General features: G+C 37.2%; 1 protein-coding gene across 4 annotated transcripts in view; it reads right to left on the reverse strand.

Moving 5' to 3' along the window:
- NOL4 (nucleolar protein 4) overlaps positions 1-22,075 on the reverse strand; it is a 367,452-nt gene extending 345,377 nt beyond the window's left edge. For 3 of the 4 annotated variants that reach the window (XM_079109334.1, XM_079109333.1, XM_079109338.1), the window contains exon 1: positions 20,578-22,075. In XM_079109334.1, coding sequence (XP_078965460.1) covers positions 20,578-20,841 — 264 coding nt within the window. In that variant the 5' untranslated portion in view covers positions 20,842-22,075. Of the gene's footprint in view, positions 1-19,619; positions 19,728-20,577 lie in introns of those variants that run through there. The other variant, XM_079109335.1, reaches the window with a different exon arrangement.
- Between the last annotated feature and the right edge of the window lie 1,208 nt (positions 22,076-23,283).

Below are 23,283 nucleotides of genomic sequence, written 5' to 3' on the forward strand. Positions count from 1 at the left end.
TAAAGTACATGTCTACATAGTTTACTGTAATCTGTCTTCTTCGCATCAGTAGTATGTTTATCCTAGAGTTAAAAAAGGAATCCTTCCTTTCATTGCTTATAAACATTAATATTGAAAATATTTGTGTTTATATCTTCCAGGGTTTTTGTTTTGTTTTGTTTTGGTTTGGTTTGGTTTTTTTGATTTTTTGGTTCTTGTGATACTGGGGATTGAACCCAGGGGAGTTCTATCATGAACTACATCCCCATTCCTTTTTACTTTTTATTTTGAGGCAGGCTCTTACTAAGTTTCTGAGGTTGGCCTCAAATTTGAGATCCTCCTTCTTCATAGTTGAGGCTGCTCTCAAATTTGAGATCCTCCACATTCAGTCTCCTGAGTTGCTGGGATTGTAGGCATGCACCACTGTGCCTATCTTATAACTTCTATTTTATAGAAGAATACCCATCTGGCTGGGTATTTATACCTATCAAATTTTTCTAATCTTGATTATAGAAGTGTATCAGTCAGCTTTCTGTCACTGTACCAAAAACCTAAGATGATCAGATTCTAAATAGAAGTTTATTTTGGCTCATAGTTTTAGAGCTTTCAGACAATGACTTGTTGTTGGCCCTTTTGCAGTAGTAGCTCATTAGGGCAGGAGCATGTAGCAAAGCACAGATGTTCTGTTCATGGTCAGAAAACAAAAGACAGAAAAGGAAGAGAATGTGGTCCCACAATTCCTTTCAAGGGCACACCACTAATGATCCAAAGATCTCCAGCTGCTTTCACCCCTTAAAGGTTCCACTACCTCCCAATAGTGCACAGGCTGTAGAACAAGCCTTTATTTAAAACATAGGCCTTTGTGGGACAGTCAGATTCAAACTGTGGCACAAGGAGACTACTATTCAAAAACTTTCCAAAGGAAGTGAAATACAACCTGTTAGGTAATAGTGATGTTAGAATGAATGGACTCAGTAAATAACTAGGAGTTCTCCAAAATAAAAACTATCAGAGAAAAGTATTAAAATGATACTTGTATAGTCATGTTTGTGTTAGTGACAGTTGTCTTTAAACACCAACCAAATAATTGCTCATAAAGAGAAAAAGTGTGACTTTACTGATGCTGTCCTTGATATAAATCATTATTGCCATTACTTTAAATAAGTGATAGGACAGGCCAAATGTATGATGTACACATAGCTGGAAGGTAAATAAAACAGTGCAGATGCTCTGGAAAACTGCTTGGCAGTTTAGCAAACTAAAACACGCAATTACCTGCAACACAGCAACTGCGTTCTTGGGCATTTACCCCAGAAAAATGAAAACTTAGCTTCACATAAATAACCTGTACAAGAATATTTACAGCAGCTGCATGTGTAAAAGCACAAAATCCAAATGAGAACATATATCCTTTATCAGATTAATGATTAACAAATGGCAACACATTCATACCACAGAATATCACAATCAATAAAAAGAAACAACTAGATAAATCTTCATAAATTATGCTAATTGGAAGAAAGCCAATCCTAATAGGCCACATGCTATATAAGTCCATTGTTAAATTTAAAAATTTAGAAATGTGGTATAAATTAGGGGTTAAGGATGGGGTCGTGGAGGGATATAGAGGATAGGAGGAAGTTGGACATGGTTATAAAAAGCAAATTGAGGAATCCTTGTGGTATCGGAAATATTCAGTGTCTTCAATTTGATGACGGAAATATGAACGCACCCCCAGATGAAACTGTGTAGAATTTAAAACATATGTGCACACACACACACACACACACACACACACACACACACACATGCATAGGGGTACAAGTTAAACTACAGAAATTTAAAGATTGGTGAGTTATCTCAATATAATTATCCTGGCTGTGATACTACTATACAGTTTAAAAAAATATTTGGCAAAGTGTACAAGGAGGTCTTCTCTGCAATGTTTCTTACAACTGCATGTGAATCCACAATTTTCTCAATAGAAATTCCAATTTAAAAGTGGGATTGGAGAGTTGGAACAGTGTCTGTCTCTCTCTCTCTGTCTCTCTCTCTCTCTCTGTCTCTCTCTCTCTCTCTCTCCCCCTCCCTCCCTTCCTGCCCCTCAACACATACACATATGCACAGAGCTTTCTAGGGACAGAATGTTTACCAGAACTAGCATAGTGCCAGAAGGTGACCTTAAGGATGGAAGCTATGTATGAAAGATGGTAAGAAGGAAAATCGAAGGAGCCTAGGTTCCTTATGACCCAGAGACTTCCCTCTTTATCCCTATACTACCTACTTTCAGTCTGGTATTGAATGATAAAAGTAAATCGCTTTGTTAAAAAGAATAAAAGAGTATATAATATATTGAGTGCTGACAAGGCAGAATAGTCAGTACATTCTTCCTCTCATTACATTCTTTCTCATCTGATGCCACCTGCAGAGTGCTAATTAAAAACACTATTTGTCCCCAAAATAATTCTTAACAAAACTCAATATGAGCATACAAATGCCCTATTGCCACAATTACATATGTGATATACCACTCATAACCTGATTATTATGTATGGTCTCTGTGAAAAAAGGTAAGTCTGTACCTCACACTAGATTTATAGACAGAAAGATCAGTAGAGAGAAAGTAACAGGGAGAGAGAGGAGGGAAGGGAAAGGGGAAGTACTGGGGACTGAATTAGAACAAATTATATTCCATGCTTTTATAATTATGTAAAAATTAATCCCATTGTTATGTATTACTGAAAAGAACCAATAAAAAATAAAAATAATTGAAATGTGAAAAAGAGAGGGAAGGCTACAGATCCTTTACTGCAAATAATCACAGGCAGCAATGGGCTCTTGTGGTCTGCATTATGTGTTGCTTAGTACACTGGTTCCTGAGGCAATATTGGAAATTAAATTCTATCATATTTGTCTTATACCATTTATTCAAAGATTCCCTAATCCCTGGAATTTTATAATTTTGAATATGATAAATTATAAAACTAAGGCAACAAATCATTCCATTGATATGAAATGAGTTAAAAATGTGTTTTAGTCAAAATATGTCTTGGATAATGGGCAAGATAAAGAATGGATGGCTTTGTAAAGTGTTACCATTGGTAACATGGTACAAGGAAATCCCTGCCCTGCCTTTAGCCAATTGTGTTCTCCTCTAGTGCCCTGGGCTCTAGCTTCTCTTCAAGTACATTATTTTTCTGATCATTTAATAGATAATTGAGTGAGCCATAAGACATCTTTCCATTCTCTTTAGACATAGATGATACTTCAAAATTCATGTGCTTATACACATTGTATAAATAAGAGGTAGCAATAATGAATAATGACAACTTAGATGTCAAAAATGTATTGATTCAGTCTTCACAGTAACCATGTAAAGTAGATACTATTTACTGTTCTTATTTTATGTAAGTTGGGAGAAAATTGAAGTGTTAACTAATTTGTTCATTTGCATTTTTATGTGTGTCCTGGTTCTTTCTCCAAATCAGAATCTATGGCATTCCTTCATCACTGCTCTGGGGGAAGATTGTTGTAAGAGCACATTTTCTGTAAAGTGCAAGTCTTGGGTTTTAAGATTCAAAAGTTTACTTGGAGTTGCATGAGTCTAAGCTAAAAGCTTTAGAAACCTAAAACCTGGAGAAGTCATCACATAATGTTTATACCATAAATAATAAACCGGTGTTGATGAAATAAGAGTTTCCACATTTCCAAAGAGATAACACTTCTCTTGGTAAGTGAATAAAGAGTCATGAAAGAAAGAAAATAGAACCTACATATTCTTTAGATCCTGAAGTACAGAAGTAGCACTACTCTCTATGCCTCTCTAATTGCTAACTCTAAACATTCTAAGAATCTAAACCCGGATAGTTGGGGGACTTCCTGAAATTTCAACTGTAGTCTGGGGTGGCATGACTTTTAATTTTTTTGCACCCAATGTGGCAAATGTGAAAAGAAAACGACAGTTTTCTTTAAGCACTATCATTATAGTGTGTTTGAGAATAATTTTATTTGAGTTAATCTTGCTCAGCTTTTGCTAAGCATCTTGAATCAATGTACCAACAAATTTGGGAAACTTTCAACCATTATTTTTCTTCCTTTTTTTTTTTTTGTATCAATTCTTTCTTCTCCCCTCTCTGATTCCAGGGGCACAAATGTTAGATAGACCCTTTGAGATAACCCCACAGAGCTCTGAAACTGTGCATATTTTAATTTTTTTTTCTCTTGAAGATAGGATTTTTAATTGATCTATCTTTAAGTAAACTGACACTTTCATCTTCCATCTCTATTTGACTCTTGAACCCGACCAGTGAATTTTTATCACTTAGAGTATTTTTCAGTTCAAATATTTGCATTTGATTCTTTTTTATAGTTTCTCTGCTGAGAATGTCAATCTTTTCATTCACTTCAAGAGGGTTTGCATTTCCTCCTTAAAGCATGGTTATAACAGCTGCTTTAAAATCCTCCCTTATTCCAATATCTGGCCCAACTCAGGGTTGGCACCTAATGATGTTTGCCTCTTTAGAATTTATCTAGGCAGTCACAGTGCCACTTGTCTGTAATCACAGCTACTCAGGAGGCTGAGGCAGGGATTGCAAAGTTCAAGGGCAACCTCAAAAACTTTGCAAGACCCTCAGCAACATAGTAAGATCCTGTCCCAATATTTGAAAAAAAAAAAAAAAAAAAAAAGTAAAGTAAAAAAGACTGGGGATGGAGTTCAGTTGTAAAGTGCCCTTTGATCTAATCCCAAATTCCAAAACAGAAACTTTGCCTGGTTTACATTGTTTTTTGTTTGTTTTTGGTTTTTGTTAATGTGCCAAATAATTTCAGGTTGTATCCTGAACATTTTTAATATTATATTGTGAGACTGTTTCCTATTAAAATTCCTCTGGAAAAATTATTGTTTTGATCACATGCAATAAATTCTGTTAATGATTCACACTACAAGTTCTGCCTTGCCTTTTCATGAGTGATTTGTCAGCTCAGATTTTGCTGTACCCATTTGGGTTTATTCTGCATATGTACAATTTAGTGGTTAATCTGGAGCTTGTACAGCCATTTATATCACATTTCGGTTCTCAAAGGCATCACTATAGTTCTTTGAGTAGGTTCTACATACCCAAAGCTTGACACTGAATTGAGTTTATACAAAGAATCAGAGGATGTTCTCACTGAAATTTCCCTTAGGCTCTCTAGTTTTCAATATACCCTCCTTTTCCCATTTATCTGGCCTGAAAACCTCAGTGCCTCTTAGTGTCTTAGCTTTCTGCACTGTTGTACAATTCCATGGGACTATGACCATTTTCAAGAAAATTTAGCAGGAAAAAAAATGAAGTAATAATTAAATCATACATATACTCCTTTAGTCTTTCTTTGCCCTAGCTCTGTGGCCAAAGATTTTTCCACTCAGGTTTTTAGGTCCATATCTGCTGGCACTGCCACAACTACAGAAGCTTCAAGCTCCATGACTAGTGGCCCTTATGATATGCTGTTAATGAAAATAGGGGGGAAAAAATCCAGTGACTGCCCCATATTCTTTAGTGGTAGGTAATCCTCTTCCTAGTTCACTTGACACAGGAAGATTCCCTCAAAAAATGTATTGTCTGCCTTCACTGAGTAGTTCATGACTGAGACAAACCTTAGGTTCAGATCTAGGAGATAAAAGGGGTGGAGGAGAGGAAACTCATCCCCTGTACTGTGTACTTACAGTTAACTTCCATTCCCATTCTTCAAGCTCTTATTTACTTTTTCACAGTTCTCAGTGAGTTTGTATTATATTGTTTCCAGAGTTTTTAGTGTAACCAGTAAAAGGGATGGTTCATATCCATCTTGGCCAGCCCTGGAAACCCATCTTGGCCAGCCCTGGAAACCTGCATGATAATTTTATAGAAGCCTAGAATCATAAGCCCCATACTGATCCAGAATGCTCATTTTAGCAAGATCCCCAGGTAACTGATATATATATATATATATATATTAAAATATTAGATAACTGAGCTACATGACAGGAACATGTAAAAAAATCTCTTAGAACTTAGGAAAATTTATGCAGTTTTCCAAGTTTCAAAATAAATCAATTATAACACACATTTTTAAACGAAAAACTAATTTTCATAATTCAGTGGGAAGGAAGGATTAAAACAGGAAATAAATAACATCATATGCAAGTGGTTAAGAAAGTTATGTTATAGATACTTGATCATTTGTGAAGCCATAAAAATAATTATCAAGACTATGTAGCAACAGAGATGTTAATAACTTTAAATCAAAAGAGCAGAACTGGAAGTTATATTAAACCATTCTAAAAAATGTACTAGATACCTTATTTTAGAAAACAATACATCCAGAAGACATCAGTCAGGATGTCCAGTGAAGGAAACGGAAACCAAAAGAGAATGCTTGAATACAAGAAAGAATTCCATGCAATCAGGTTATAGTGGACTCTATTTGGTTCCATTCCCTGTCTCTACTTAATATCCTTCTGGTAATTTTTTGGAGATCTTACAATATATGTAAGTTGGTCAAAAAGAGATTCTGAACTCAACCAAAACTCATTACAGATGGAAGTAGTATAAAACCTAAAATTATTGAATTTATAATGAGAAATATAGCAATCAGATATTCCCACCATTATTAACAGTTCATCAGAGCATTCTCTTTTTCCAAGTGAGTTAGTAACCCAAATAATAAAAAGAGCTTGTTAAATATGGATTTAAAGAGGATAAAATAATAGCAAGTGATTACATTATGATATCAGGCTTCTGCAGATGGTAACATTTCCCTTCCCAACAGGAATAAACCTTCAGGAAACACCAAACTCTGTCATCACACTATATTACTTTGCAGGCACATTCAGTATTTGTGTCCTTAACCCATACACCCATGACTAACCAAACACCACTCATGATAACATACTTTTTATGTTAATATATAATATCCATTGTGACATTGCTCAGTATACATAAAAACATAAAGTGGAAAAGCATAAATGACAAATGTACACCTTGATATAATTTTCCATTTAATGTATAGTTATGTACAATTAATTGCTAAAATTTTGTGGTGGGACAAAGATTTTAAATTTCTTTAACTATGGGTCCAAGGGTCAGCATTTTTAGAGTGTAAGCAAACCACAATAAATTGTGATTTCCAGTTTCAATTACAATAAAGTAGAATTAGAAGTTAGTAGTTGCTTGTAAAGCAAACTAGGTAGTGCAGAAAGCTTCTGGACTTTCTTTTTTTCTATTTTCAAAGTTGAATTTAGTGAGTCCCATTTATTTTCAGTCTTTATATTACATTAACGTTAAGTTTCTGCATTTATTTCATCAGTTTAAGAAACATTTAAATCGAGTAATTACAATAAGTAAAGATAGCAAAAACAAATGTGGGAAAAATAGAACCATGTTATGTCTATGTACCCAAAGTAATAATACTACAAATAACTACAAGGTAAACTATTTTGAGTGAGTCTGTTCATGCCCTGGGAATTAGTTAATCTGTTGCACAAAGAAAAAGGAGTTTTGGTTAGTTCACTGGTGAAGCTCTGGTTAGAGTTTTTATTATGTTTCAAGTAGGTTAAAGTCTAGCTTTATAGCTTTGAAACTATTCTGTCACCTTGAAGTGACTTTGGATATTACTGTACTAATTAACTGTGTTGATTTTGAAGTTTAAATTTATAAGGTGATCTTATTGTCCTTATTTGAAAAGTCTATGATACATTATTATTATTGTGCTCTATGTATTGTCAACAGAATGAAAATTAACTAATGGATAGGTATTCAAAACACCTACTTCATTAAGCAGAAACAGAGTTATAATGGAATAGATATATCGCTTTTTTGTGAAGATAGAGCCAGTTTGAGAAAAAGTTTTTCATAGTATAAAAGCATATCCCCTTTGCTAGCTTATTAGTTATGAATTTGTAGATAAATCCTCCTTTAATAAGTAGTTGTAAATGCTACCTCACCCTTGTTCAAATTACTGTGAATTCTAAGTTAACATATTCCAAATTAAGGAGACCAAACAATCGAATTAATTATTTTGTAATGGTAGCTTTTATAAAAAGAAATTACCTATAAGAAACATAGCAAAACTCCTTTCTTGACCTCAGATAAATACCAGTAAGCATGTAAGTGGAGACTACTAAGAGAACAGTGACCCACATCTGATATTCAAACAAACCTTTGATATTAGATTTGAAAATCTCATCTAATTAGGTCAATTGAGCAGAGCATGGCACTAATGTGACCAAGCAAGGCAGTCGATCCCCATATGGGCCACTTAGCACTGCCCCATGTCCCTCCATTAAACCCCTAAAACCCTCAGGCCATCTGGCAACTGTAGTTAGGTCCAGTGAGAACCAAGAGAAAGGCCACAGGTGGCTCACTTCATGCTTGTAGGGATCCCCACATTCTAGCAGGCACCCCACACAAACAAAGAAGAATACTTCAAAAGACACTGGATCATCTTATTCCAGTGACTACTACCTTTGCAATAACGATGAGATTCAATATGCAAGGAATATTTTCTCTTCTTGAGACAACTAAAATGAGAAAGAAAAATAATTACTAATAACAAAAATGCCAGATCTCTGCCTAGAAGACGAGTTGTTTCTTTCTAGCAGAATTAAGTTTCTAACTTCTTGAACTTAAACTCTGAATCATTTCTCAACCTTCCAGTTTTCTAACAGCTCCAAAACCCTTGAAAAATCTGTAGTCTTGAGAATAACAACCACAAATGAACACTTGATTAAAATTAGGAAGAGTGGGACATAAGAGCTTATTGAACAGACCTCAGAGAGAAAGGAGAAAAATCAAAATAAACTCAACACAGAGAGGGGAAATTATTTTCCATCTCCATCTAATATCTTAACAGAAGAAAAAGGTCTGCCAATTACTGTTATTTTGCTTATTTTATTCCCTAGATGCTAGGTAGGTCTTCTTCAAGATGGACATTACATTAAAATATTTTAAAATAAAATAATAGACCTGTTGTTTCTAAAAAATGAGAGCAAATGTTATTTTTGTGGTATTTTCTTCTATGGATTAGGTATCTGAAACTACTTTATGTAAATTAATTAGGTTAATAAAAATTTGTAACAAATGTTTTTAGTACATGTAATATGAAATGATTTTAGATATATTTAGTAAATGTAATATAAATAAATAATTTCTAAATAAAAACATTAAGAAAAATTAAAAATACATATATATTTGAATATATATGTGTATATATTCAAATATATATATATATATGCCTAATGGGAGTCATTAGTGACTACATATCTTAAATCATCTGTCATAAGTTACATATTTTATTAAATTATGTACTATCTCATCAAAAACTATGAACATGAAGGCAATTAGATATTAGAGGGTAGAAAATACATTAAAATTGTTCCTATCTGGATCTTAAAACACAGATAATCGTGGTCAAATAAAACTTTATAAAACTTGATCTGTTTTAATTTCACCAATGCTTTGGAAAAATTTATATGATAGGACTCTGTCTAATTTATCTTTTATTGGGCAACAAAGTAAAACAAATTGATTGGCTTAAAATTTCCCAAACATTATCATAGTGTCTGTGAGTCAGATGGCCAGATTTTTTAACTGGGTCTTCTGCTTAGCTTCTCACAGAGCTGAAATCAAGGTGATCACCAGTTACTCTCATTTGAAAACTTCATTTGAAAACTCTACCATGGGAAGATCCACCTCCCAGCTTGACTTCATTCATTTGTGGTTGTAGGACTAAGGTTCCCAGTAATTTGCTAGCTGTTGACCAACTATGCTCCTAGCAGTAAGAGGCTGTATTCAGTTCTTTTTTCTTTTCTTAACTGGCAGATAAAATATGTATTTTTCATGTACAACACGATACTCTGAAGTACCTATACACAGCAGAATCATTAAACCTAGTTAATTAACCAATGCATTACTTCACATGGTTACCATTTTTGTGGTGAGAACACTTAACATCTCCTCATTTTTTTTTGCATTTTTCAAGAATACACTATGTTTTAATTAACTATAATCACTATGTTGTACAAAAGTTCCCTTGAATTTACTCCAACTCCTCATTACCTGCTCACCTCCAGCCATACCATTCTACTCTCTATTTCTATGAAATTGGCTTTTTATCTGAATTCCACAAATGAGTGAGATCACGTAGTATCTGCCTTTCTGTGTTAAGCTTATTTCATTTAACACAATGTTCTCTAAGTCTATGTCTGTTGTCACAAATTACAGCATTTAATTCTGTTGTGGTTCAGTAGTATTCCACTGTGTAAATATACCACATTTTCTTTATCTAAGCATATACAAAAATTAACTTGAAATGGATTAAAGATTTAAATGCAGGACCTGAAACTTTGAAGCTACTAGAAGGAAACAGAGGAAAAGCTCTATTTCTGAGTATTTATGTGACAACAATCTGAGTAATGATTTTTGTTGGATATGACTTCAAAAGCAGAAACGACAAAAGCAAAAATAGACTAATGGGATTTTCCACAAACTTCTGCACAGAAAAGGAACAATCAACAAAGTAGACAATCTACAGAATGTGAGAAAGTATCAGCAATTACATAACTATAAAGGAATTAATATTCAAAGTATATAAAGACTTCAAACAACTCAATAGCAAGAAAACAAATAACCTAACTTTTAAAATGGGCAGGAGATCTGAATAGACATTTCTCAAGAGGACACACACAGGGCCAACAAGTATTAAAAAAAAAAAAAGTTCAACTCGCTAATCATTAGGGAAAGGAAAATCAAAACCACAATGAGCCATCACCTCACTCCACTAAGAATGTTGCTATTGCTATCAAAAAGACAAAAGATAAGGAGTGTTGAAGATGCTGAGGAAAGGGAACTCTTACGTAGTGTTGGTGGGAATGTAAATTAGTATAGCCTTTATGGCAGACCGTATGGAGGTTCCTCAATATATTACCAGTGGAACTACCATATGAACCAAGAGCCCCACTACTAGGTATAAAGCCGAAGGAGATGAAATCAGAGGGTTAAAGAGATATCCCTACTATCAAATTTATAGTAGCACTATTCAAAATAGCCAGGATATGGAATCAGATGAAGTTGTCTCAACTTTTAACCACATGCCCTCCTCTATCTCAGTAAGAGAGAACTTCCCTTGCACTGAATACTTTTCAGACTTTGAATCAATCTGACTTCTACTGCTACCAGTTTTGAAAAAAATTTTTTGCTTTTTAAAGAGTAATATGATTAGGCCAGACCCACCTATAAGATCTTCCTTCTTAAAGTCACTGGTACTTTACAGCATGATTTATGAAACTGTTAGTTCTTCATAGTCACTGTTTCCACCCACACTCCAAAAGGAGGGGATTATACCAGGGTGAAGGCCATTTGTCAATCATCTTAGAATTCTGCCAACACAATGAACAAAAGTTGAAGAACCACTGGGACCCATACTGGTCTGCAGAAGCACATGGGCATAAAATCAAAGAAGTACGAGCTCATATCAACTTGGGATAGGATTTAGAATACAGCCTTTAAACAGAAACTCCATGTTTCAAGACGTAGTTGACACTTTCATTTTTCTTTACAAAGGTCTTTATTTGAATTAGTATTGTACTTAGATTTCTCCATTTGGATTTTTAGAAAGATTTATCCAATGGGAAGTCTTTGCAGTTACAGATGTAATCATGAATAAGAGGTCAACAATGATTTTCTAATTGAAAAAAAATCAAAATCCTGTTTATTACAAGAAGGGTTGACCCATATTCCTTTCAAATGTCTTGAAATCCATTTTTCTTAAGTTTCACAGAATCCTATTTTAATATTTTATTAGAATTAATAAAGTCAGAAGTTTGTATGGCATTATTTAATTACTTGGTAGCGTGATGTTATTGAATTACACTGATTTAAAGCTTGATAATCTCATTTTAACACATACTATTTCAAATAACATATTGATTCAAAGGAATTACTTAACTTTTGTTTTTTCCTCATTTGAATTATACTGTGCAACACTCAAAAGTCCTTGAAAGTCAGTCAGACCCTACCCATGATACTACCTAGATTATTACATCCCTGCTCAAACATATTTAATAGTTGCTATTTCTCACAAAATGAAATCTAAATTCTAACTTCACACAAGAGGCTTCCCATAATTTCACTCCAGCCTACTAATCCAATCTCATCTCCTCTGTACCCTGTACTTTGACTCTTCTACACTGTGCACTATCCCTTGAACATGCCTTGGATGAAATAATCTCTCCCCAGCACGGACATCAAATGTGCATAATTGTTTCATGAATGCCATGGATCTGCATGCTTACAGCATTATATTAATGTAGTATAGTTAATTACAGAATCACCCTCTGTAATGCAAGAGGTAATGTTCTCTCTGAAGTGTGAGGTCTTAACCTCACACTTCTGCTGTGAGGCAGTTCTGTACTATGGATTAGAATGATAGATACTCACACAAATCAGTATAGGCACACCACAGAAAGTACAAAAGATGATCTATCAAAGTAAAGAAAAAATAACAAAGCTTGGGTTTATATATATTTTAGTCTCAATCAAATCCATGTATTTGTATTTTAATATATTTATAACATATTCAATATTGGTACAGTGGTATATACATGCCATTTATAATATTGCAGGAATGTTCACTTTTATTTAGCAGTTCTTAAAATTCTTATTTTAAGAATTTAGAGATGAGTGACTTAAAGCAAGGACTGTGGATCCAATCAAAATGAATTCTTATCCCAAGTAGTGTGATGGAAACTCACCTTAATTTAAACCACAACTTTCACATCTCAAAGTGTTAATACCATAGGAATATTGTGAAGATTAAAGGTAACATTTTTTAAAGAGATTTGCCCAATAATTAAACTACAGTAAGAACTTGGGAAATTTAAGTCATTAATATAATATTAATTGCATTACATTCGATATGTGCAATTGCCTAAAAATGAGGGATGCTCATTGAAGACCTCCAGATAAGAAATTTATCAGTTTCTTAGCCTTAAAGATGCCCTTTAGTGTGTACAGTAGGTTAGACTTCAGAATGGTTCATGGAAAACAATATAACTGATCAGCAATCCCATTTCTAGGTATATATTTTTAAAAAATAAAAGTAGGGTCTTGAAGAGATATTTGCACATTGTGTTCATAGCAGCACTATTTACAATAGCCAAGGAGTGAAAGCAACCCAAATGTGTATCAGCAGAGAATTAGAAAAACAAAATGCAGTTTATACCTACAGTGGAATATTATTCAGCCTTAAAAAAGGAAGGAAATCCTGCTGTATTGCATGATACATGAATTTTAAGGATAAATGCTAAGTAAAATGAGTCAGTTACAAAAAGACAAAGATTTATGAAGTTGAGTGGTGGTTTCCAGAACAGGGAGAAAGAGAGAAAAGGGAACATGTTTAATAGATATAGAGTTTTAACTTTGCAAGATGAAGAAGTTTGGAGATATACTTCCCAAAGATACTGATATATGTAACAGTTTTGAACTGCACAATTAAAAATGATGAAGATTGTAAATTTTGTTATTTTTTATCATAATTACAAAACAGATGGGTGGATGGATGTATGATCAAATAGAGAGACAGAGATATAGATATAGAACTTTCAAAGTTCTTATGTGGTAGTAAATGAAGCTGTTGTATGGTGGTAGATAAGAATGTCCTGTCATGTAGTATCAGATGGGAAAGCAATGCATATTTATTCCCTTAATACTGAGAACCAACAATACATCACTTATTATGTCATGTACTGAAGATTAAATTCCTTTCTTCAAAATAGGTTTGGGTAAAACTATTGAGCAACTCGCAAATGGTATGGTATAGTATGATAAGATAAGGTAAGTTAAGAATCACATGGCTTCAAGAGATATTAAGTTGGTAGAATTAACAGTATTCTGCTAAGCACTGATCATAAGGAGGAAGGAAGAGGGAGAAATTGACCATGCCACACAAATTTGTGGCTTGTAAGAGTAAGCGAACTCTGTTGCCAACCACAGAGAAAGGAAATTTAAAGAGAAGTGCCAAGTGGGAGGGTCTAGGATAAGGGTATGAAGAGAAAAAAATAATCTATTAATATATGCTGTTTGAGATACACTGGAATATCTTGGTGGAAATATCTAGTGGAAAATCCAAAATATAGATCTGGTCATCACAGGATTCACATTAAATCACCAAAAGCCAGTCATGGCTGTAGCCATGGTCATGGGTGCAGTTACCCAGGAGAAATACAGAGTGAGACAAAGAATTCAAGTAATCATAGCCAAATTATTAAACTTCAAGGATAAAGAATTCATCACTGGTTAAGTTGATCTTCAGATATATAAGTAAAGGACAAATATTCTTAATTGCATACAAACCTCAAAGAATAAAATGCATGAGCCCTTCTCTAAGAAAAACATGGTGATCAGAATTTAGAGCTAGTCAAATTAAAATACTAAAGAAAATCAGGTGGAAGAACAGATGGTGAGAACCAAAAACAATGGTGAGAACCAAACTGTATACTTTAACATAAACATAAAAATCTCAACAGTATAATTTTAGTATAAACGTGTAATAATTATAATAAATGCGATGTGATATAAACCAGGAGCTAACTAAAAAGGATTGGGGGAGAAAGTGAAAATATACTTGTTCCTTGTTTATCACTGGAGAAAGTCAATGATAACATATACAGAAATGCAGTTTAAAAATGTAATTCGATCTCAGTTTTTCTTACTCTTCTCTAATAAATTCTATTTTTAATATTTAATTTTATTTTTAAATAATTCATTGAATTTCATGCATCTCTTTTTTGGGTATATTTTGGTAATATTTGTTATTCTTTCACTTAAATTAGCAAATGATTATCATTCCAATTTTGGGACATTATTTCTGCTTGCCCATATGTAACTATCAATCATTATGTCTAATCTCCTCTAGGTTTATATATATAGAAAGACAACTAGAATGATGTTAATTAGTTGAAGATAGTTATAGCAGGATGGGAGATCTGGCATGACATTTTAACTCTTCTTCTTTCCATCTCTCATAGATTTTTAAAATAATAAGAATATAATCACTTTTACAAGTCAATCATTTTTATTCCCCATAAATGAAGCAGTGAGAATAAATATCTGAATAATACATATGTATATACATACATGCAAACATACATTGTATTTTAACTCTGTGTTGCCAAGTGATTTTGAGTTCATAACATCTAATTATAATTGCATCATCATGTCCTTATTTTTTCAATAATACATAAAACGACTTGTTTTTTCAGCCTTTACTATGTGTCAGAAAAATGCTATTCATGTACTGATGGACATATATATCCATATATATTATTTCACAGCTATTAGTCTATATTATTATTAAGCCTTATGCAAAACTGTTTAGGCAAATATTGTTAGTGATATTTTACAAAGATGAAACTCCATCTTTACATAAGAAACTACTCTTTGCTCACAGCTACAATTCATCAAAGCTGGGATTTAAATCTCTCTCAAAAATATAAACTCTACCTACTAGGTCATGTTTCTTGCCATTTGTATTTTTCATTAAACTTATTTTATCGTGTTTCTTTTCAGTACTAGAGGTTGAACCGGGGTCTCAGGCATGGCAGATAAGCATTCTGCCACTGGGCTACATCCCCAAACCAAGTTTTTAATCTTGACTATGAAAATGAATGTAACTTAAAACATCCTAGAGTGACTGAAATCTTTCCTAGTTAGACAAAAAGAAGTTTAAACAAATTCAACAGGTATTAGAAAAAATTCTTTATGATCTTCACATGGGATTAGAAGTCTTGAATGATTTGCTGGGCTGTCTGTATATTTGCTTCCTCATCTTTCCTCCATCCCGTGCAGTGAGTCCAGAGAGTAAAATTTTGAAGAGTAGAATCCCAGGCGCCCCAGGATGCTTACAGAAGCAAACAGGTGCGGGCAGAATACTGTCCCCCAACTCCATAGTTACTACGAAGAAAGGAAGAACTAAGAGAAAGGTCAGGAATTATTTTTCTAGGAAATAAGTATGGGTCAGTCTTCACATACTAACAGGGTCTAATTTCCTTCTTGTATATAGGGGAATTGGTGTTAGAAATCTCTCGCACCTAATACTCATGCCAGACTGGCCTCTAGGAATAGAAAGTTTTCCCAGAGAGCTTATATAGGCACTGTGTGAGGAACTTGTCACAGAAATGAAGGAACTTAGATGATTTGTTCCTCACAACAGCCCCATAAGGAGTCACTAAAGTCAGATAGTAAGCTACATTGTTGGCATTCATTCTTGTGATGTTTTATCCCCCAAAATTATGCTGTAGTATTTCTCACAGTGCTTGAAAGAAGAGAAAAATGTGTTGGCTATCAGCAGCAATGTCTACTACGAAAGTAGAGAAGATTAGCAAAAACGTGTGTATCTTCACTATTTGCCCGGTGTCACAGACATAAAGTACCACAAGAGATTGATGGCACAGTTCTTCATGTTTGATTTCTGTAGCAAATTCCACATCAAGGTCTTATATATGGAAAGTAAGACTCTGGCATGAAGTTAGAAGATGTGGAACTGTATACAGATTCCTCATCAGGTACTCTGATATACATTAAAGGACTCATAACCAAACCACAGTCAGAGAACTAGCAAAACAGTAACTGTTTATAAACCAACCAATCCATGAATATTCATTCTAATCACTGTACAGTAATCAATTAGTAGTATACACAGCAAGAACAATATGAACTCTGGGGCTACAGATTGCAGAACTGAATAAATCATCATTTTAAAATGACACAGCTAAAGATAATGCATATTCTTTTCTGGATGAAAATTAATTTTCTGTTTTATCATGGAAATAAATAAAAGAAAAATACATGAAAGGCAAAATTTAGATATTAGTGATTATTATGACAAATATAGGTCAAGAAAAATATTACTTCAGTTATTCAATTACAGTTTCAATATTCATTACTTTGTTAAGACTGAAAGACAAATAAAAACATGAGCTTGCCATATTTCTTAATGTTTAATTAAAAGCAAGAGGCTTTTTAATAAGAACACATGATAATGCATTAGTCATATTAATAACAGAAAGGTTTAAAAAGTATTTTCTGGCTATTTTAAGTTTATCATTCATAATATCAAATGGTAGTTTAGGTTGTAAATATGACATTTCAACTAACTGTTGCCAGAAAAACAAAATGTCAATCAAGATCGAAAGTTTGTAAGAACAAACTCAACTAGAACTACCAAAGGAGTAAAGCAGTAACCAGAAGTATGCTTGTTTAAAATTATCCCTGAAAGTTTATTATAATCATTGTCAGACATTTGCTGTATCTTTTTCAGAACTGTTTGAAGTTATTCATCATTTCATTCTTTTAAGTTTCTGACACTTAATTAAAAATGTATATACATATATATGCATATACATATATATATTATATATGTAAATAAGAGTGGTAGAATGGAAAGAAACAGGATGCTCACAAACTGCATATGTACACATGAGTGCAGGTCCCACTCCAGACCTAAAATGGCTGAGCTGCAGGATAGTGTTGCTTGGTGACCAAACAGTATCTCCTCAGCCACAGAGCAATCTAAACATCAGTGGCAGACAGGTCCCTTCTGCTTCAGACATGACCAGGATAAATATTAAAAAGCATATTTATCTTTTCCAGTAGTGGACAATTTTCAAATCAGTTGTCACATGCCAATTTTATCATCAGTTAAATTTAAGATTTAGGGGCAAAAGTATTTGCAAAGCCACAGCTATTATTTTAGGCAAATAAAGAAGTAGAACCAAGTCTCTTTGGGACAGAAAGTCTTGTTGCAATCCTGTATGCCTATGTGGTGTGTTTATTCTGTTTTGTATAACCTCCCAGTTGCTATCTGTCTCCCTTCCTTTCATTAAACTAAAGTAGTTAATTAGCCCAGGCCTGTCCTCTCCCCTTTTTCTTTCCCTTTTTGCAGTAGTAATGATGTCTAATTATCAGCAGCAGTGCATTACCACAAAGCATCTCTCACTGACAGCAAAGCCAGCTAGGAACTCTCCAACCTCAAGGAACTTAGGATGATTCTTACTCTGCTTTAAAATATCATTCAAGCACAACATTTCATTTAAAACAGTACATGCCTCTGAATTGAAAGAAAATATATATTTTGTCTTGGTGATTGTACTCCTGCCACAATGAAGAAAAATTAACACGTTTTTAAGGGAGAAATAATTTGAGATGTGGGAACAGGATAAAAGGGATCATTTATTTATTTTTTAACTCATTGAAATGATGATTGGCTGTCTCTCAGAGAAGGTGGAGCCTGTAATTCTATGTCAGGAGCAGAAAAATTTCATAAAGAGCAATAGAAGAGTTCATGAATTAAAAAAAAAAAAAAAAAAAAAAAAAAAACTCCTCGACATTTCCAAACAGGCTTGAATGAAAATCAGAGCTCTTAAATACTACATGGAAATCATTATCTAAGAATATCACCCAGCAGATTACACTTTCTCTCTTAAATATATGGAATCTTTACTGAAAAGAGAGACACGTGTTCTTTTATTATTACTCCGGAGTTGTCACTCTATAGTAGACGTCTTAGCAGTAATTTTTTTTTTACAACTCTGCATTAATTTTTGACTGAAACATGGGTATTACAGAATAGGAACGCTGGTTCGAATAACTGACATTAATGATTATCTGAGTGCCTCTAAAACCATTATGGAATTTGTTATTTTAGAATTTTTAATCAATGTTTTAAAAAGACGCATATGTTCACACATATAATGGATGTTGCCAAATCTATACAAGTATAAACTCATTGGACTAATGCTCAAGTCAAGCTAACTGGACAGTTAAACAGTGGGACTCAAGTTTAACATAAAAAGAATGAAGAACAAACTTCCCAACTGGCAATGTTTCTTTAAAGCAGATATGATAATAAATAATATTTTAAGTAAACACATCTTAAATGATTACTTTTATCCATTCGTCTAGAATTCTAATTTACTTGGTCTAACAATAAATTATTTCATCCATTTCTTAACGTTATTCCCAATACATGAAACCCAAAGCAGTTCATTCTCTACCACAGGCTTCTGGCTCATGCAGATGTAGATAAACCTCGGTTCTAATTCGTGCCAATCTAGTCCTCATCATTTAGTAAAGCAAGACAATAATCTCACCATTGTCTTTAGCAGTGCCACACGTTAAAGGAGAAGAGTATGCCTGTAAATCTACCCTTCCTGAAATTTTCCCAGTAGCATATTTCTAAAAACAACAACTTTTATGTTTTTCCGTTTCGCCTTTATTTTCATCTCCCATTTTCCGTATAAATTCCAAAAGAAAAACACATCATCAAAACCACAATTCCTAATTAATCTCAGGCAATCACAAACTGTTTTCCAAACCTGAAAGGGTCCTCCAAATAATGCTTTAAAAAGCTTTCCAGGCACATTATTTCCAAGTTCATACACCTCCCTTAGAGATCAGCAGAGCCTTCAAGACACCTCCTTTCTAGCATCCTCCAGGAATATTGCGCGAGGAAACAGTTGCCAGTGAGGGGAGGGGGGAGCAAAGGCTCAAGAAATCCCAAAGAGAGGCAAAAATACAAAGGGTGCCAAATAGCCTCCCCCACCCTTATTCCAGGCGAGTACCCACCGTAGCATGAGGCAGAAAGGTCTTATGCATCTAATCAGCAGTCCTACTTGTAGCCCACAGTTCCCATCTTCTTGCCAAAGAGATCCACACTGCTGCCGCTCCCCAGCCCCATAGGCAGATCTGCGTGTGAGGCTGAGATGTACTGACTCTCACTGCCAGTACCTCACAGCGCCTTAGCTAGAGCTTTGTAGCCATGAGACTAGAGCCACCCCAGAAAGACGAATAAATACACCATTTGATCGCGCCCAAACCCATCTCTCTTTGTTGTTCATCATCTAGCTGCGGCTTTATTTGTGCAACGAGCAATTGAGGAAGGGAATGGGGGTGGGGGGAGGAGGAATCTCTAAGACCTTATCTATAATCTGAACAGTCCTGGCAATGATCTCTGGCAGTGATCAGGGCATTCGGACTGCCCCGGGACTCCCAGGCAGCGGTCTAACAATAAAACCTGATAGTGTCCTGGGGAAAACCTCACATCCACCGCTACCGCCACATTCAGGCTTTGTGCCAATGAGGAGACACTGTAGACTATCGATCAGAATCGTCTGTTATCAGAGAGTGATGCTGGGGTTCCAGCCTGGCCTCTACGCGCGGTAGCGGCGGTGGGACAAGTGCCAGACTCCTAGCTAAGGACGTGGGACAATGGCCCAGCCCGAGGACCGAGGACGCCGCCCGACCCGGGGAAGGAAGCCGCAGCAGCGGGTCCGGGAGCAGGGAGGCGGGGAGGGCGGACCGCTCTGGAGGTGCGCTGCCGCTTTAAAATAAAGGACCACAAAGACTCCTCGGTGGGGAAATCGCGCCTGGCTAATGCGAGTGGGGACGACTTGGGGAGGGGGTTGGGGAAGGTGGGGGCACACGAGCCAACAGTGGCTCACGGCTCCCCCTCTCTCCCCCCTTCTCCTCCCTCCCCGCCGGGCTGCTTGGGCAGACAAATAACAGAGGAAGGCGAGTCACTCACCGTGGTCTTGACCGGCACGTAGAGCACTTGCTTGGCGCCGCCACCTCCCCCGCGGACCTCATCGGGCTGGCCCAGCTGGAAGCCCTTCGATTTGACCCAGAATTTAAATTTGGCGTTGTCCGTGGAGCTCGACTCGGAGCCGTTGAGGAGCTGGACGATCCGCTCGTATTTTTTACGGGTCACCGTCTTGGTCTTGCCTGAGTCCCCGTAAGTCCTAAGGCACCAGTCCTGGAACTGGCGATACATGTCGCGCTCGCTCTCCATGTTCCCGGTGCCCGGCCGTGGGCCGGATGCTCCCAGCGCACTTCGCACCTGTTCACCCCGGGCTCATGAAAAATGCAGCCCCGGCCACGATGCAGGGACGTGAGGTCCCGGCCGCCGCGGGAGCCTGCCTCGGGTGGGGTGGGGGAGGAACCGGGAGAGGGGAGGAGGGTCCGGTTGGGCACCAGCAATCAATGCCCCATGCTACCAAGTCTGGTTTATTCGTAATTGCAAGGGATGTCTCAGACACTCTTCTCGTCCTCTTAGTGATCGGTCTCTTTAATATTGTGTGACCCGGACCATCCCAACAGCATCTGGCCCAGAGAAGCTGGGTTTTGAATAATTAAAATCCCATTCCTTGGTTTATTAAAAATCCCAATATTGATTTGGGGTCGTCCCTCGACGCCTCGTCCCAGGGTTGCGTCCGGGGCAGGGCAGGTGGAGCGCAACGCCGCCTACCCTCGCGCGCCCCAGAAGCTTCCCCAGCCGCTGGCCCTGTGGTCCAGGAACCAGGGCTGCGCCTCTCCCGAAAGCAGTCGCCAGGCCGAGAGCCCGAGAGCCCCGAAGGGCACACGGGTCCCTGGGCTCTCCTTCCTCCTGGGTCCTGCTCTGATTCGGCCTCCTCTGCGACAGTCGTTAAGAGACTAGAAAGAGAGAAAGTTCTTACCTGTCATGTTTGTGAGCCTATCAAATCCTGTTTTACCGGTTTAAGAAAACCAAGGTATTTTAAAACAGTTTAAAATGTCATTTCTTTAGATGCATTGGGCATAATTCCAGCCCCACTCATAGGTTCTAGGAGTTAAGTCCCAGAAATTTGACCATAGTTCTATAGGATAGATGTTGTACCCCAAACAGAAATCCGATCGAGAGAGATGTGGGTAAAGGAAAGCAGGCCGCTGGCGGCGGGTCTCCTGGATAATGATGGGGCCCCCAGACAGGACTCCTCTGGTTTCTGCTGAAGTGGGTACAAGACATAGAAGTAAGTTTATGGTACAGATGCTTGAAACCCTTTGGATGGTATTAAAATACAGAGAGAAACCATTTTTCCCTTGCTTGGTCACAGTTTGCAATTCACAGGGGAGGTTTCGGTTGTCTATTTTCCCCTTGCCACGTCATGGACACCCCCTCCACTGCTCAGAGTAGCCAAATTTGAGTTCCTCTGGACGATTTTCCCAAGCAAATGAAGTCAGCGGTTCCTCCATTCAGGATTTCCATCCGTTTGTTACAGTGCTGGAAATAGGGGAGTTCCCATCCTCCTCGCGCAGTGGCTGCGGCCGCTCCTCTTTATTCCACTCTGTCGAGGCCCGCGCCTGTCCCAGGGAGCGGCTCTGCCAGGAAGGCGGCCCGACCAGTGCCCGGCGCCTGGTCGGTGTCGGAGCCCACGTTCGCTACTCGTCGTTCTTTCCCAGACGAAAACCCAGAATGGGAACGCGGAGTGTTTGTGCCCACCGCGCTGCAGCTGGTCCCAGCACTTGCAAAATGGTCAGTGGCTCCTGCTCGGCCAGGCTGAGTGTGTGCGTGTGTGTGAGCAAGGGAGCGAGGGTGTACGGTGTGTGGGGGGTGCGCTGTGTGTGTGCGCGTCTCCGGGAAGGTCTCGCGGCGGCTGGAGCAGGGACTGACAGCCCGGGCGGAGCGCGAGCAGCTCCACACACTAAACCTCTCGCCTCTCCCTTCACCCCCCACCCCTCCCACTCCCCTCTCCTCCCACCCCCCACCCCCCGGCCCCTTCCAAGCTCTCTGATTGGCCAATGGGACAAAAGTTTCTGTGGAGACGGCTGGGCGCTGACGTCACGGGCAGAATTGTCCCATTTAGGGATCCCGGGGGCAGTGCGCATGCTGCAGGCTGCAGGTTAGAGGCGGGAGGAGGTAGCAGCGGGCCGGGCGGCAGCCAGGTGGCGGAAAGGAGCAGGCAGCATCCAGGTGGGGGGACGACTCCAGCAGGGTTTCCATGGAGATTTCCTCTGGGTCTAGCCTAAAAACAGCAGATCAGCTGACACCATTAGCTCAGGACCTAATTACTGCTTATTGGAGCAACAAATGAGGGAGAGGGCCAGCTGCAAAGGAAGAGTTTTTATCCCCCCTCCATCTCCTCCTTTCTCCCCCTCTCTCCATCGCTCTTGAGTCCCGGGTGAATTCTCATTAACTTGCAAGATTTCTGCAACAACAGCTCCCCTTCTCCTGAGGCCACCCTGACTGCTTTTATTCTTTTTATTTCCTCCTTTTGTATAAAAAAGAAATGCTAAATTAAATCAGTTGTCCTGAGTCCTTGAATTTTTGCCCAATAAAAATTAGACCCGTAGAACTCAGAGAAGGCACTGTCTAATAGAAGTCACAAGTGAATCTAATACGTGTGTGTGTTGGGGGGGTCACTTTCAATTTATTGAATTGAGTATTTATCTTTAGGTCTTTCACGTTTTTAAAGAAAAATCTTAGTATCTTAAATAC

This window comes from Sciurus vulgaris (assembly GCF_902686455.1).
Source record: "Sciurus vulgaris genome assembly, chromosome: 13".
In the NCBI taxonomy this organism is placed as follows: Eukaryota; Metazoa; Chordata; class Mammalia; order Rodentia; family Sciuridae; genus Sciurus; species Sciurus vulgaris.